Genomic DNA, 16,317 nt, shown 5'->3' on the forward strand with positions numbered 1-16,317 from the left:
ACTGAGCCACCCAGGATCCCCTCTGCTCATTCTTACTCATTCTTTTTTCTCTCTGTTCCTTAAAATGGATAATTTCAACTGATCTGTCTTCAAGTTCATGGATCCTGGCCTCTGCCTCTTCAAGTCTGTTGCTGATTTCTTCTAGTGAATTTCTCATATATATACATATATATACATAAATTAATATTCTGTATTTGGTGATACATTGTTCTCATATTTTCCTTTAGTTCTTTAGATATGGTTGCCTTTGAACATATTTAAAATAACTTAAAAGATTATGTCTAATAAGTTAAAGGTCTGGCTTTCCTCAGCAATAGTTTCTATTGATTCCTTTTTTTTTCACATATATGGGCCTTACCTTTTTCTTTTTTGCATGTCTCATAATTCTGTGTAGACAAACAGGTATTTAAATATTGTAACGGACAGCAACTCTGGAAATCAGATTCTTTCTTGTCCCCAGGATTTGCTGTTTGATGTTATTGTTGCTATTGTTTAGGACTTTCCTGAACTAATTCTGTAAAGTTTCCTAGCTGACCAGACAAATCATTACTATTTCTTATATTACCTCCCAGCAGGGCCACTATGTAGCTCACTCAGACTGCCAATTATACAACTCCACTAAGAACATTTTAAAGTTTTCTGATCACCATAATATACATTATGTAATTGTAACAAATTTATTCTTGAAAAGAATAGTTAAATTGAATTTGTTTTTATTTAAAAGCCTTAAATGGGGATGCCTCGGTGGCTCAGCGGTTGAGCGTCTGCCTTTGGCTCAGGGTATGATCCTGGGATCCGGGATCAAGTTCCACATCGGGCTCCCTGCATGGAGTCTGCTTCTCCCTCTGTAGACTCTCTCTGTGTGTGTGTGTGTGTGTGTGTGTGTGTGTGTCTCTCATGAATAAATAAAATCTTTTAAAAAAAATAAAAAAATAATAAACTTACATGGCACTGAGTCCCTTAATTTGGAAGGCTATAAAAAAAAGTCAGAAACTAGGTTTGCTTGGTATAAATTGTGCTTGTGTGGCTTGACGAAGAAAAGGAATGTCAAGGAATTCCACAAGAAAATCCAAGATTTTTTAAATTTACTACCAGGGTATTTATTAGCAATTTAGCCAGCAAATTTAAACTTTTTTTATAAATTTAAATTTAAAAAATAAATTTAACATTGAGTGGTATATCTTGGCAAATTGAATTTAAACAAAAAATTCTTTAAAATTTTGAAGTATTTTATAAAGACACTCAAAGGAAGTGAAAATATATTGTATGTCTGCAGTCTACATCTTCTTTCTTCATTAAAGTATTATCTCTGACTTTCTATTCTCATTCAAAATGTGAACTTGACTACCTTCTGCCTTCCATATATTCTACTTCTACTTAAATAATCTCTAATTCCTATTTCATTTTCATGCCTGCATACTATTTATGGTCATTTTAAACATTCTGAATCTACTATTTATCCATTTTCACAATTATTGTTAGGTTTTATTTTGCAATGCTACAATTTTCTTATTTTATGGCATCCTTATATCCTAAATCCATCAGAGAACAGTAGGTGGTGAGAGATACAGATGAAGCAAAAATGCTAAATACTGGCACTGACAGCAATATACTATAATACAATTATTTCCCGTAACAAATCTGTTCATCACTGCCTCAAAATACAAATGAATTATTGGTTTTTTTTTTCCTTGACAAAAAGTGAAATTTAAAGTTTATCCAATGAGACTTCTGGGTTGTTGGTAATATTCTACTTCTAAATCTAGGTGGTAGTTCCAGGATGTTTCCACTTTGTGGTAATTTTACTGAACTATGTATTTTTGGGGGCACACTTTTCTATATGTATGTTATATCAAACATATTCAAAAAGTCTATTATATGGATGCTGTATGCTGGCCAGAAAGAAAACCTAGATTACAAAACAAGAAGAATCTAGAAATGGTCAAAATAGAAATAACACAGTATCATTCTATTGATCATTAATAACATTGTATCTTTGTATCAACTGATAATAATAAACATACAACTATCTTTCACATATAATATTTTAAATGTCAAAGGAACACACAAACAATGTGAATAATCTTTACAGAAAGCAGTGTTTTCAATAGTAAATACAAGAAAAGTTTCTTCTCTTAGTTATATCTTAACAGGATACTTAGCAATCTTCAAAGTTTTCAAAATTGATAAATTCATTGTAATAAACAAAAATGTGTCTTAAATTAAAACTTTTTCTTAAAGCTTTTTACAAAGAGAGTCTCTCAGAAATAATTCTGTAAAGGCAAAGCAGGTTTAATTAATAAATAAATAAAAATTAAATATTCCTTTGATTTTTAAAAAAACTGTATTTCTCCCTATCTACCAAAGCCCAGTTAATACATTTTATAATCTGAAAAACAGAAGCAAAGTTCCATTAGCTTTTTCCTCTCATTTTAGAAATACAATCTCCCAAATACATGTATTCGTTTGAAATATGTAAAAGCTAAACTTAAAAGTTTTACTGCTCATACACATGCCAAAAAGCCAGAGAATTAAATCTGGGAGTCCTGAAAGCACAGATGTGTCCTAGTGCAGTTCTACTGAAGTTTCTCCAGACAGAACAATTTATTTTAAATGGCTACATATATATATTAGAAAATCCTTACTAGTGGCAATGGTCTAAGGCTAGAACTACAGAAAGCAACAGTGTGATTTCCATTAGGTAACAAGTGCTTATGAAGATGCCTTCCCACAGCCTATAAACTACGTTATTTTATGATTTAAGGGGATAGAGACACAGGAAAAGTATCCTGCCCCATTCCTTTCCAAATTTCAAAGTAAAATTTAATGAACTGAGTTAAGAATAGAAGGAAAAGAAAATTAACAGTCATAAATAGATACATGCATTATTATCTGGCTTTGCCCGTAGTTTGAAAAAAACCACTAATAGTCACAAAATCAGTCAAGGAAAGAAATGAAACTTGATTGATTACTGAAATTAGGCTATCTCCACTAGACAACCCTACCTCCATCCCAATTTTTCTATTTCCTGATTTATGTTGCCACATTAAATCATGTTTCATCTGTATAAAACCTATTACATAAGAAGAAAATAAAGAAAGGCATCAATATTTAAGTCTATATAAGTAAATGGTAAAGTATTATTTCATTCTTTGTTTAAAAAATTTACCAATGTCTTACTAAGTGCCTATTAAACATCAGGTGCTTTATATACATTACTCCTCTCAGTATTTATTAATAAAAATGTACCAACACATATATACACACAATTCACTTAACTCGATCATATGAAGTATACTAGAACTAATCAGACCTCAAAATGATGTTAGGATATGGTTAAGAAGACAGAAGAGAACAAAATTATTATGTCTCTACTCCTTAAGAGAGGTAAATAATTAAAAGATGAAGTATGGGAGAATACTAATATCTACTGCTTACCAGTTTTTCTCTGAATGTGTCTTTTCCCAGCTTCCCTGAAAGCAATCACGGCTCTGAAAAAAGCTCTGAGAACTGCCCATCGGAAAACAGCTACGGGATCAATTCCAATCATCCCAGAGATAAATGCATTCTTGCTACTTCTTAGAAGAGCTACAATGTCAGGGCGCATATGATCTGTATTTTTTTCCCGGAAATCCTACATGAAAAAAGTACCAGTGTTATTTTTGAAAAAATTATTAAACCAAGATGATAATGGGTGACATCTTTGAAAAGTAGCTAAAATAAGGACTTAGAAGTGATTTCTGTTCTAGGTAGCTAACTGGACCGGTTATCTTCTATAAAGTCCCATCCAACCCTAAAACTATTAAATTCTATAACACATTTAAATGACAGTGAATATTCTACAATTTTATTGCAACTTATAAATAGAGAGCCTCTCTGAAGGGGTATCACATAAAATGACCAGACAGCTGAATAACAAAAAGGAGCTGGACATAAGACAAGAAAAGAGTTCCACAGAGAACACGACACCTACTACCTATATAGGTGGCGATGAGTTGGACAAGTTAGGAGACAAGCAGTAAGACCAGGGGTTGAAACATTCTGGGCAAGGATGAGAGTGATGGAAGATTTGGCAAATAAATAGGTTATGTAAGCCTAAGTAAGGAGTTTGTGGATTTTACTCAAGTATAAAGGAAAGCCAATGGAAGCTACATGATTTTTTTTATAAATACCACTGGATACTGCAGAGGGAATGAATTTAGACAAAGAATTGAAAAAGGGAGACCAGCTATTGCAATATTCCAAATAAAAGCTAATGGTGACTTAGACTACATTGGTGGTAATAGATAAAGGGAAAATAGTTATTATATTTGGGATACGTTTTGGAAGTCAGGCAAAGAATTTGCTGGTGTGTTAGGGCATGGTGAGAGAATAAGGGTATAACAAGATTAACACCTATATTTTGGGTTTAAGTAACTAAGTGGAGGTGCCATACTGATATGGAGAAATCTAGAAAAACAGAGGTTTAGAGATAGGAAATGAGATCAAGAGATCAGTTTTGTACAAGTGAAGATTAAGATGGTGAGGATAACAACAGAAGCAAGTAACATTTATTCAAAGGTTACTGTGACACTCTTCTAAGCATCTTATATGTGTTGTCTCATTTAAGCTCATTTCATCCACCTAACAACAACTTGAGATGGGTATTATTCCTATTTTATACATGAAGAAACTCAGTCATGGAGAGGTTAAGTATCTTGGCCCCTGTCACATAGTAAGCAGAACAGGGGATCAAAGAGGGCCACTCATAACCACTATACTCTATCTGCATACAGACATCAAGTAGGCAGATGAATATATGTGTCCATGAGTCCTACAGATACTTCAGAAAATACATGTATTACCTAAGGACTATAAATAAGCAGAACAAACCATCTGCCACTGAGGGATGGAGGGAATAAAATAGAAGAAAATGGGTTAAAATACCCCCTAAAAAGACAAAGAGAACAAAAAGCTTACACTCATGGATGAAGATTCCAGACTGATATGTACAGTCTAGGCATTTGGCTATAACCACACCCAGATGAAAGGATTAAAAGTTGGTAAGTAAAATCACTCAGATTTGGTACCACTTCACAGAACAGCTCTAACTCAGAAGTCTATGAGAAGCATGCCTAGTATGATGTTTTCCAGAAGGCAGTTTGGACTCTTTTAGGGGTTTCCTTTCTTATTCTTTGTTCTCCTGGGAACAAGGGAAAAAGGGAAACAAGCCAAAAATCTTGGTCTTTGGCTTGTCCCTAAACACCCTTTGAGCAAAAGTATGTATCATAAAAGTTAGTAACTGATTAAGAATTTCTAAATCCAAATCACCACCACCAATATCAGCAGCTAATACACATCAAGGGAAAATGTCAGGCACTAATTAAACAATATACATAACTTAATTTGTTCAATTCTAACAATTATACTTAATAAAGCAGAATAATTATAAACCATACTTTACTGATAAGTAAATAGAAAGTAAAGAAGTTTGCCAAACAAAAGTCAAACATAAGAAAGTACTACAGGACCTGAAACGTGTGTCTGTTCTACACCAAAGACCATCCCATCCTATTAATAACTATACTGTACGAAAGTAAAATTCTAGAATTCTTTCCCATGATGACTGTCAAATGTTGATGGAGACCTTTATTTTCCAAATGTACTGGTCTCATCTGTCTTCACATTTTCAGATTTCTAAGTATATTTCATAAACTAATCATACTCTTCTTAAAAATTTTCTCTTGGTTTCTATTAAGAATATATTTTGGGATTTACTACTTTACTTACCTTTTATGCTGCCCATTCTCAGTCCCTACTGCTGGTTCCATATTTGAAATTCTTAGGGTCTTAGGGTCTGGTCTTACATACTCTTATAACTCAGTCATCTTACATCAGGTAATCTCAAAAATAGTAATGGCTTTAAACATTATCTATATGATGAGGTCCAAATTTCTATTTCTAGCTGAGATCCATTTGTGCATCTTAAAGGTATCTCAAACTTAAGAATGTATAAGATTAGTATTACTTAAAATGTTTAGAAGCATTCGCCAGTGAAACCATGTGGGCCTGGAATTTCCTTTGTGGGAAAGTTTCAACTGCTGATTCAAACTATTTAACAGAAATAGGAGTCTCAGGTTTTCCTGTAATTCTGGTATCAGTTTTAATGATGTGTATTTTCCATGGAATTTTCCATTTAATCTATGTTGTCAAATTTCCATTTAATCTATGTTGGCAAAATATATTCAGATCCTTCTAATATCTGTTGAGCATGTAGTTAAGTCTCCTTTTTCGGGGCACCTGGGTGGCTCAGTGAATGAACATCTTATTTGCCTTTGGTTCAGGTTGTGATCCCAGAGGTCTTGGGATTGAGTCCTGTATCAGGCTCCCTGCAGGGAGCCTGTTTCTCATTTTGCCTATGGCTCTGCCTCTCTCTGTGTGTCTCTCATTAATAAATAAAATCTTTAGGGAAAAGAAAGTCCCCTTTTTCTTTTCTGATTATTTGTATTTTTACATTTTTTTTCTATTATAGATTATTCTCTATCATCTTTTATTATTTTCTGTTATCTTTTCAAGGAACTTATTTTTGGCTTCATTAATTTCTCTCTATATGTCTGCTTTCTATTGCATTAATTTCTAGTCTTCCCTTTATTATTTCCTTTTAATTTGGGGGGGGTGATTTGCTGTTCTTTTTTCAGCTTCTTGAAATGGAACCTTAATCACTTTCAACCATTCTTCCTAATATATGCATCTAAACTTATAAATCATTGCTTTAAATGCATCCTACCAATTGCTACAGATTCTGCAAATTTTGGTATGTTGTATTTTCATTAATGCTCAGTTTAATATTAGCATTGTGGGCAGCTCGGGTGGCTCAGCGGTTTAGTGCCACCTCCAGCGCAGGGAGTGATCCTGGAGACTCTGGATCGAGTCCCACGTCAGGCTCCCTACATGGAACCTGCTTCTCCCTCTGCCTATGTCTCTGCCTGCCTCTCTCTCTCTCTCTCTCTCTCTGTGTGTGTCTCTCATGAATAAATAAATAAAATCTTTTTAAAAATAAAATTAGCATTATAATTGTGATTTCTTTTTTGATTCATGGTTTACACAGAAGAATTATTTTTAATTTCTAAACACTCAAAGACTGTCTACCTATCCTTATGACATGCCAAGTTGGTCAGTTTTCCATAATGCTGTTCAATTTTATTACTGATTTTGTGTCTTATTCAGTTAGTTACTAATTTTATAATATTATAAAATTTAAAATATTATAGATTTTAATATATAATCTACAACTAGATGGATTTTTCTAGCTCTACTTTTGTTCTCTCTTTGGTTTTTATATATTGAATCAAATCATTAGGTACATACAAGTTTTTTTTTTTTAAGATGTTATTTATTTATTCATGAGAAACAAAGAGAGAGGCAGAGACACAGGAAGATGGAGAAGCAAGCTCCATGCAGGAGCCTGATGCGGAACTCAATCCCGGGACTCCAGGATCATGCCCTGCGCAGAAGGCAGGTGCTAAACCGCTGAGCCACCCAGGGATCCCCATAGGTAATACAACTTTTGAGGATTGTGTCTTTCTATCAAACTGGCCCCTTTTATTATTATGAAATGTGCCTCTTTATCTTTAATAATATTTCTTGACTTAAAGTTTACTTTGTGTGATAATAATTTATTTTAGTTTGGGTTTGTATGATATATATATCATATATCATATATATCATTTTTCTATCCTTTTACTTTCTATATATATTTTTTCCATCCTTTTACTTTCAACCTATCTGATAATAAGCATGAATAATCACAGGCCCAAGTGTATATATTGTATGATTCCATTTCTCTGAAATGTAATAACAAGTAAACTAAGGATAAATGAGGATAGTGGTTACCTCTAAGTGACGGCGAATGAGCTGGGAAGGGGCGTAACAGAAATCTGTACACTTTAGATTTATGCACCTCATTGTATGATTTTAAACTCAAGTTTTCTTGTTTTTATTTTAAACTGCATTTTTAAAATCTTTTTTTTAATTGAGATATAACTGACATGTAATGTATAAGGTGTACAATGTGTTGATTTGATACATTTTTATACTGCAATATGATTACCATTATAGCATTGGCTAATACCTCCATTGGGTCATATAATTATCATTTCTTTTCTGTGGTGAGAATATGTAAAATCTGTTATCATGGAGACAAACCATAAGAGACTCCTAATCATAAGAAACAAACTGAGAGTCCCTGGAGAGGACAGATGTGGGGCGATGGGTAACTAGGTGATGGACAATAAGGAGGGCATGTGATATAAACACTGGGTATTATGTGACTGCTCAATCACTGACTTCTACCTCTGAAACCAATAATACATTATGTGTTAATTAAATGAATTTAAATAAAGAATTAAAATTTAGGGATGCTTTGCTCAGCAGCTGAGTGTCTGCCTTTGGCTCAGGACATGATCCTGGAGTCCCGAAATCAAGTCCTGCATTGGGCTTCCTGCATGGAGCCTGCTTTTCCCTCTACCTATGTCTCTGCCTCTCTGTGTGTGTGTCTTTCATGAATTAATAAATAAAATCTTTTTTAAAAATTAAATTAAGAAAAATACAAAATCTATAATATAATCATATAAGCTAATTAGACTGAAAAATCATCATGCATATACATATGGCAATGATTTTTTAATATGGTAGTATTTCATAATGAAAAATATATGTTGGGATGACTAGAAATATGTAAACAAATAAATGTTTATATATAATATATAAATAAGTATGATAGAATAAAATATTATGAAACCATTTCTGAGAAAATTATATGTACAATATACATCAACAAGCTTAAGGAATATATAAAAATAAATATTATACTAAAATTAATATGGTATGCCTGGGTGACTCAGTGGGTAAGCGTCTGCCTTTGGCTCAGGTCATATTCCAGGGTCCTGGATCGAGTCCCACATCAGGCTCCCCATGGGGAATACATAAAATCTTTAAAAATAAAATAAAATTAATATAAAACTATTTCCCAGAGGGACACCTGGGTGGCTCAGTGGTTTAGTGCCTGCCTTTGGCCCAGGGCATGATCCTGGGGTCCCAGGATCGAGTCCCACAGCAGGCTCCCTGCGTGGAGCCTGCTCCTCCCTCTACCTGTGTCTCTGCCTCTCTCTCTCTTTCTCTCATGAATAAATAAGTAAAATATTAAAAAAAAATATTTCCCAGGAAACGTAATCAAAACTGAATGGTTTTTATAAACATTTTGCTATTTTTGAAAATAAAATCGTATTTTAATATAAAAATATCTATACAAAAAACATTACCCAGGAGTCCACAGTTTCCCATTTTTCTATTGATTTATCTGTTTCTTAATAATCTGTGAGAGTTCTTCATCAATTCTAAATACAATTCTTTCACATTGGGAGTGTCTCCAACTCTGTGGTTTGTACTTTCATTCTCTTAATGTAGTGGTTTGCTTAATGAACTGTTCCCAAATTGATTAAATCCAATTTATCAATGTTGTTTGGATGCTTTTGGCCCCCTGTTTAAGAAAAATTTCCCTACTCTACCCAATGTATTTTTCTAGAATAGATGCTGTCCACTACTCACATGTGAGTATTGAGCCCTTGAAATACAGCTAGTACAAACTGAGACATGTACTAAGTGCATGCACTGGATGTTGAGGACTTAGCACAAAATAAGTTAATATTTCAAAATAAGTTAAATATCTCAAATAATTTTATATTAATCCTTACATGTTAAAATAATATTTTGATTACTTTGGGTTAAATATATTGTTAAAACTGAAAAAATTAAATTCAAAAATAAAATCTAGCTTCTTAAGAAGTTTGAGGACAATGCTATTATCACAATGTTAATTATAATCGCAATCCTGTGCATTAGATCTCCAGAACTTATTCATCTTCTAACTTTGCCCAAAATTTCCTCTACTCTCTCACACTCCCCAAGCCCTAGGAATCATCATTCTACTCTTTTACTCTTAATGTTTGTTTGAAAATCTTTGACTTTCTGTTTTTTCCATCTCGGGAAATAGCATCTCAAATTCACTCATCAGCTATAGTCAGAAATCAGTTACTCAATCAGGTTCTACTGATTATAACTCCAAAATATATCTCATAATCAGCTACATCTCCTCCATCTCCACTGCCACCCCTGTAGTTCAGTTTACCTTAATATTTCACCTCAACTATTTAAAAAAGCTCCTAATTGATCTCCTAGCTTCCGCTCTCATCCTCTGCTGCTGCTTCTTCCTCAAAGTAATCAAAGCAATTTTTTAAAAACACAAAAACTTGTTTAAAATCTTTTCATGGTTCCCATAATAATTTCAACAAAAATCAAACTCCTTTAACTTGCCTAAAAGCCATGAAGAATTAACTTGCTATCCATTCTCTAAAATCATTTCATGCCACTATCTCCCTTGCTTACCATAATCTAGTTACACTGGCCTGTTTTCAATTATTTTAACATATTAATTCTTTCCTATCTCATGGCCTCTAGAATATTCATCATCTCAACTCCTCACCAAAGTTAACACTTGCTTTGGGTTAACTCTCAAAATTTAAGTTCTCAGAGAAATATTCATGGATCTCCAAATTCAAAATCCACCATTTCACTACCTTCTCTCCTAGAATCCATTCATTTATCTATAGCAATAGCCCACTCATCTATATTATACACACACACACACACACACACACACACACACAATCAAATCATTTATCACCAAATCATTCCAAACAGCAAGCACAGGGTCTAACACATAGTCTGTACTTAACAGACACTTCCAAAATAAGTCAATCAGTAACGACTGAATGAGTAAATGATTTTAGTTATGACTCTCACCTCAAGACCCAAAGAAAAACATTGCTCTACCAGTCTCCACACCATCACTGCCTTGGCCTGGGAAATTATCTTAAATGACATGCTTAAACATCAAGTGGCTGAAGGATAACAGGTTCACTAATTGTAATAAAAAAAATGGACATAATTATGAAGACTCCCCTCCACAGGAGTCAAAAGTTTCAATATACTCATTATGAGTGCAAGCTCACAAATACCTAATGGTGCATAAAGACATGGAAGCCTCTATCAAGCCTCATGGATGTAAAGAAGAGAAAAAGTCAACAAACTATATAATGAAATACTGAGTTTAAGATATACTGATGGTATCTATTCTTCAGATTTAAAAAAAATACTATTAGAAGGGACTGATATTGACTTTAGCTGTAGAAGGGAACCAACAAAAATATCACATCAGACAGTAAGTAATATGTTGCAAGGAAGGATCTGAATGTTAGTAATATCTTTATAAAATGTCTCCATCTCCAACTGTTACTGATCAAGAGCCTCCATAAACTACAGAAAAGGCAGTGTGACAGGGAGGATAATACAGTAAAGAACACATTTTTACCCTGAAGACATATTAATGAGAAATCTACTGACCTTTACCCCATATTTTACTTTCCCAGCATAATGCTTTATGATGAAAGCAGGCTCCATCACGGCTGGAAATTCAATGTAAGAATTCTCTTCATGTTGATGCTTAAATTTATCTAGCAATGTTTGATTTGTAGCCTGTGGAAAGCTGAATTAAAAACAAAACAACAACACTAAAGAAATATGCAGCTGTTAATATAGTCTTTAATGCATTATAATCAATTGCCATCTAACACATTTATAGCAAATTACAAAGTTTTCACTTATCTGATTCTCTAAAAAGCTAAAAAGGGAGTGTAACAAGGATTGGTGTTTTATAGATGAGGGATCAAAAGCCACAATTTGCCCAAACTCACACTTTGCAAGTAGCAGGACTGAGAAATTAACTCCGGTCTTTAGATATTTAGCTCAGGTTGCACCATGTGGCACCTTCTGTAACCCATGGGATAATACAACTCAACTGATACATTATTTGGGGACAAGAACTTCCAGAAAGAAAATGATCTCTCAATTTAGACAGGTCCTTTAAGTCCACAGTCATTTTCTGTTTTCCTATTTCTCCATATATAAATTAAGTAGCAATTTTCTTACCTCTACCAGTAACTACATAATTTTATACTGTATCTATTATTATTTCAAATATGCCTCAATGGGTTTATACTCACTGATGAGCATTTTATTTCTAGGGATCATTCAAATCATACTTATTAAGAAACAATTATATGATAGCAAATATAGGGATAAAAAGTTAAGAGGGCGCCTGGGTGGCTCAGTTGGTTAAGCATGTTGATGCTCTCCATGTTGATGCTTAAATTTATCTAGCAGTGTTTGATTTGTAGCCTATGGAAAGTGGAATTAAAAACAAAAACACTAAAGAAAGATGCATCTGTTAATACATAATCTTTTCTAATAGATTATCATTACATTGCCATCTCACACATTTATAGCAAATTACAAAGAGCTTTCACTTATATTATCTAATTTGATTCTCCTAACAAACTAAAAAATAAGTGTAACATCCTGCTCATCCTAACATCCTGCTTATACCTAACTATTCTTTTTCTACTCCCTCTTTCTAAATTTGCAACTCTTGATTTTGCCTCGGGTCATGATCCTGAGGTCCTGGGATTGAGGCCCACGCCAGCCTCTATGCTCAGCAGTCTGCTTGTCCCTCTCCCTCTCCTCTCTTTCTCTCAATCTCTCTCAAATAATAAACATATTTTAAAAAAAAAAGGTTCAGAAAAGAAAAATCACTAACGGTTGGAAATAATGGAAAGGTTCAAAGAAGATACAGAAGGCAATTATGAGCTAAATGTCAAAGGCTGAGTAGGAGTTTCATATAGAAGAAATATCACTGACAGAAAAAGGAAAAAGCAAGTATCCTTCAGAGAATAGTTTCATTTCATTATAATTGAAATAATGACAAATAACATGACATGAGGTTGCAAAAATGTTGAATACAAAATCTAATGTGTAAAAATGATTCCAAAATTACAACAAAAATAGTTAATTATGTCGTATGTATTAGAATCAGGAAGGAGAATGGGTGTTGGTGTCAGATAGTTATAAGTTTAGATTTTCAGTTCTGTATGTGACCTTTGGCATGCTTTAAGAACGAGTTCCATAAATGAGTAAAATGAGGTATCATAGTGTTAGTAGAATTAAATAACACTAGTAAAAGCATCTAACACTAGCAAGCTGGCATTCTATAGGGAGGACATAAATGTTACCTACTTTCTTACATTGCCAACATTGCCATGTTCTCCTAGTCACCTAGACCTGCTTTTATATTCAAAACTATCGCTTCCTCAAAACATCTTTACCATCCAGCTCTCCTGTCCATTCCAGAACTCTATAGCCATTCTAGAATGGAATATAACTCTTGCAATTTGAAATAGAGAGTACAACAGCCTCTACAGTAGTGTCAGTGACTCTAATCTTACCTAATCAAAATCAAATATCAAATTTTTCCTATAACATTGCTTTAATCATGTATCTCCCCTACTGAGGAAAATTTATGGATCATAACAGCAAAAAGACCAAAACCAAGCTTCTAAGACTAGACCCAACTCAACCTCTGCAAACTACTACTACTACTTCACTACTTCACAGCAGGGTGCTTTTCTTCAGGAAGGATATTCATCTCATTGTCTCTAAGTAATCCTCTGAATAATCAAAAAGCTTATGATTTTTTTCTTACTTCCAAATGGAGAAAAGAAATTTTCAAAGGAAGACATATATGAGAACAGTTTTTATTCCAAACAAGAGAGGATACAAAAGGTTGCAGAAGGGAAAGTGGGTGGGGGGATGGGGTATTTGGGTGACGGGCACTGAAGAAGGCACTTGATGGGATAAGTACTGGGTGTTATATGTTGGCAAATTGAATTTAAATTTTAAAATATATATAAAAAAAAGAATGTCAGATAATATAATATCACAAGCACATTTTAAAAATTAAAGGCATGTGCTTTGGAAAGGAAGGGATCATTGCTGTTATTTGCCGATGACACTATGCACCTATCAAAATGGCTAATATACCAAAGAGAGACAAAACAGGAGGTTATTGTCTGATTTCTTTTGCTAATATGTTGTTTATAATTATTAAATCTGTTTTCATGGGAAAAAAAGGATGCAAAGGAAAGCTCTCGATATGTCCTATATTCATACATACTACGTACAACATACAATATCAAGCAAAAGAGCTTGGAACAGAGGCAAATCAGACATTATTGTGCATTTCAAAGCTCTTCCAACCAGTATTTCCCAAAGGCTATCTGCCAGGATAGCCTTAGTGCTCCCATGCTTCTGTGTTTCTTTAGCTTTCAAAAATACCAATGCTTTGACCCATTCCTGTGATTCTACTGAACTGATGCTAGGGTGATGATGTTCCAAGTTTCCCAGCTAATTCTTATGAGCAGGGAAGACTGACAAAATCCTGTTCTAAATGAAAGCTCCGATCTTCATTTTGTTAAAAGAAGTCTGGGGTGGAAGTCTGAGATTCTGCATTTCTAACAAGCTTCAAGGTGCTGCCAGTCCTGCTGTCAGCAGATCACACTTTGAATACAGAAGGAAAGACTGGTAACACTCCTAATATCCTGCTCATACCTAACTTTGCCCATGTCTACTCCTTTCTAAACTCATACTGCATCCTTTACAGTCGAGCTTAATAACTTGGCTGAGGTCAAACAGCCAACAGATAACAGAGACAAGATTAAACAAAACTTTCTGACCTCAGACCACGTACCTGAAACACTATAAACAATACTGAATGAGGCAGGAAAACTGCTAAGGATATATTTCATGTTATATATTCCCTAGAGAACAAACAGTTTTTAGAGGAAAACTACTCTAAGTGGTTCTCAAAATAGCTCTTCCTAAATGTGACTAATTTATTTTCAACCCATCTCTGGCAGAGAGAAAACATTTCATGCCTTTGCATCTTCTGGGATATTAAAGCACAGAGCAAAGTGGTCCATTTACAAGAGGAGATAAAAGCAACAGGAATGACACATAAAGTGAAAAAAAATAATAGGATTTATAAAAAAATTTTATGGAGGACTGAATACAGAAGCATAACTGAAGGAACAATTAAGAGGTTATTCAGTCCAGGGACGCTTGGGTGGCTCAATGGTTGAGTGTCTGCCTTTGGCTCAGGTCATGATCCTGAGGTCCTGGGACTGAGTCTGCCTGTGTCTCTCTCTCTCTCTCTCTCAGGGTCTCTCATGAATAAATAAATAAAATGTAAAAAAAAAAAAAAAGTTTATTCAGTCCAGAAGCTCCGGGGTGGCTCAGTCAGTTAAGCATCTGCCTTTGGCTCAGGTTGTGATCCCAGGGTCCTGAGAGAGACTACTGCATCAGAGTCCCTGCTCACTGGAGAGCCTGCTTCTCCCTCTCCCTCTGTCCCTCCACACCATTCATGCTCTTGCACTCTCTCTCTCTCAAATAAATAAAATCTTTAAAAAAAAAAAGTTATTCAGTCCAATCTCCTACCTACAACAAGACACTGACAGCACTGACAGAAAATGCAAAACAATTTTATTACTTTATAAAGCAGCCGCTCATCAACTCTAATGATTACACAGTTCTTTTTTATACTGAGCCAAAATCTGTCTCTGTTATTTCTGGCCATGTGGCTTACCCCCAGTAACTTTCAGGTAATGGCAGAAAGTTGATATTCTCTTACTGGGCAATGTTTATATCTGTGTGAGGTAGCAACTGACCAGGGAAATAAAGTCTTTGTATAATAAGATATGAACTCAAAATATTTGACATAAAGAATGACAAGCCAGAAAAGAACCCTTTCCTCTATTCATGTTTTCATTATATACTCAACTACCTCAACTGTTGCTCACAACCACTGAAAGATATATAGCAGACAGCATTATCATTTCTCACCATCAATTCCTTTTTACATCCAAAAAATTAAGAACCAAGAATATTCAGAGATTTGCCAAAGGTAATAGAGATGAAATGCAACCCTAAACTTCTCATTCTACAGTCCAAGTGTTACAGAGAAATATTATAGGACAATACTTAAAAGCACAAGCTAATTAGAAATACATGGAGTGTCTGAATCTCAAGTCCCTCATTCACCTATCTGATCTTTTTCTAGACTTGCTTAAACTCTGGTTTTTTTGTTATCATAAAATACCTCAGACAAATAGAACTGCTTAATATTTTAACATCAACCACAATAGTGCTCAACAATGAGTATCAAAATCATCTATGAAGCTTTCCAAAATAAAATACACCAGGGTAAGGTATGTAAGCACAGTTAAGAACCACTAATCTTACAATTTTATAAAAGATAATATATGTTTTGGGGCATATAAAGCAATACAAAAAACACTTATACACAACTTGGTACATAAAATATTTTTTGTG

General features: G+C 34.1%; 1 protein-coding gene across 12 annotated transcripts in view; it reads right to left on the reverse strand.

Moving 5' to 3' along the window:
• The window catches only part of MYO9A (myosin IXA), a 263,388-nt gene that overhangs the window by 138,655 nt on the left and 108,416 nt on the right, over positions 1–16,317 (reverse strand). For all 12 annotated transcript variants that reach the window (XM_072809461.1, XM_072809467.1, XM_072809468.1 and 9 more), the window contains 2 exons: positions 11,440–11,581; positions 3,439–3,634 (listed from right to left, as the gene is read on the reverse strand). In XM_072809461.1, the coding sequence (XP_072665562.1) occupies positions 3,439–3,634; positions 11,440–11,581 (338 nt within the window). The remainder of the gene's footprint in view (positions 1–3,438; positions 3,635–11,439; positions 11,582–16,317) is intronic.

The sequence above is a fragment of the Canis lupus genome, chromosome 32 (genome assembly GCF_048164855.1).
Source record: "Canis lupus baileyi chromosome 32, mCanLup2.hap1, whole genome shotgun sequence".
NCBI classification, from domain to species: domain Eukaryota; kingdom Metazoa; phylum Chordata; class Mammalia; order Carnivora; family Canidae; genus Canis; species Canis lupus.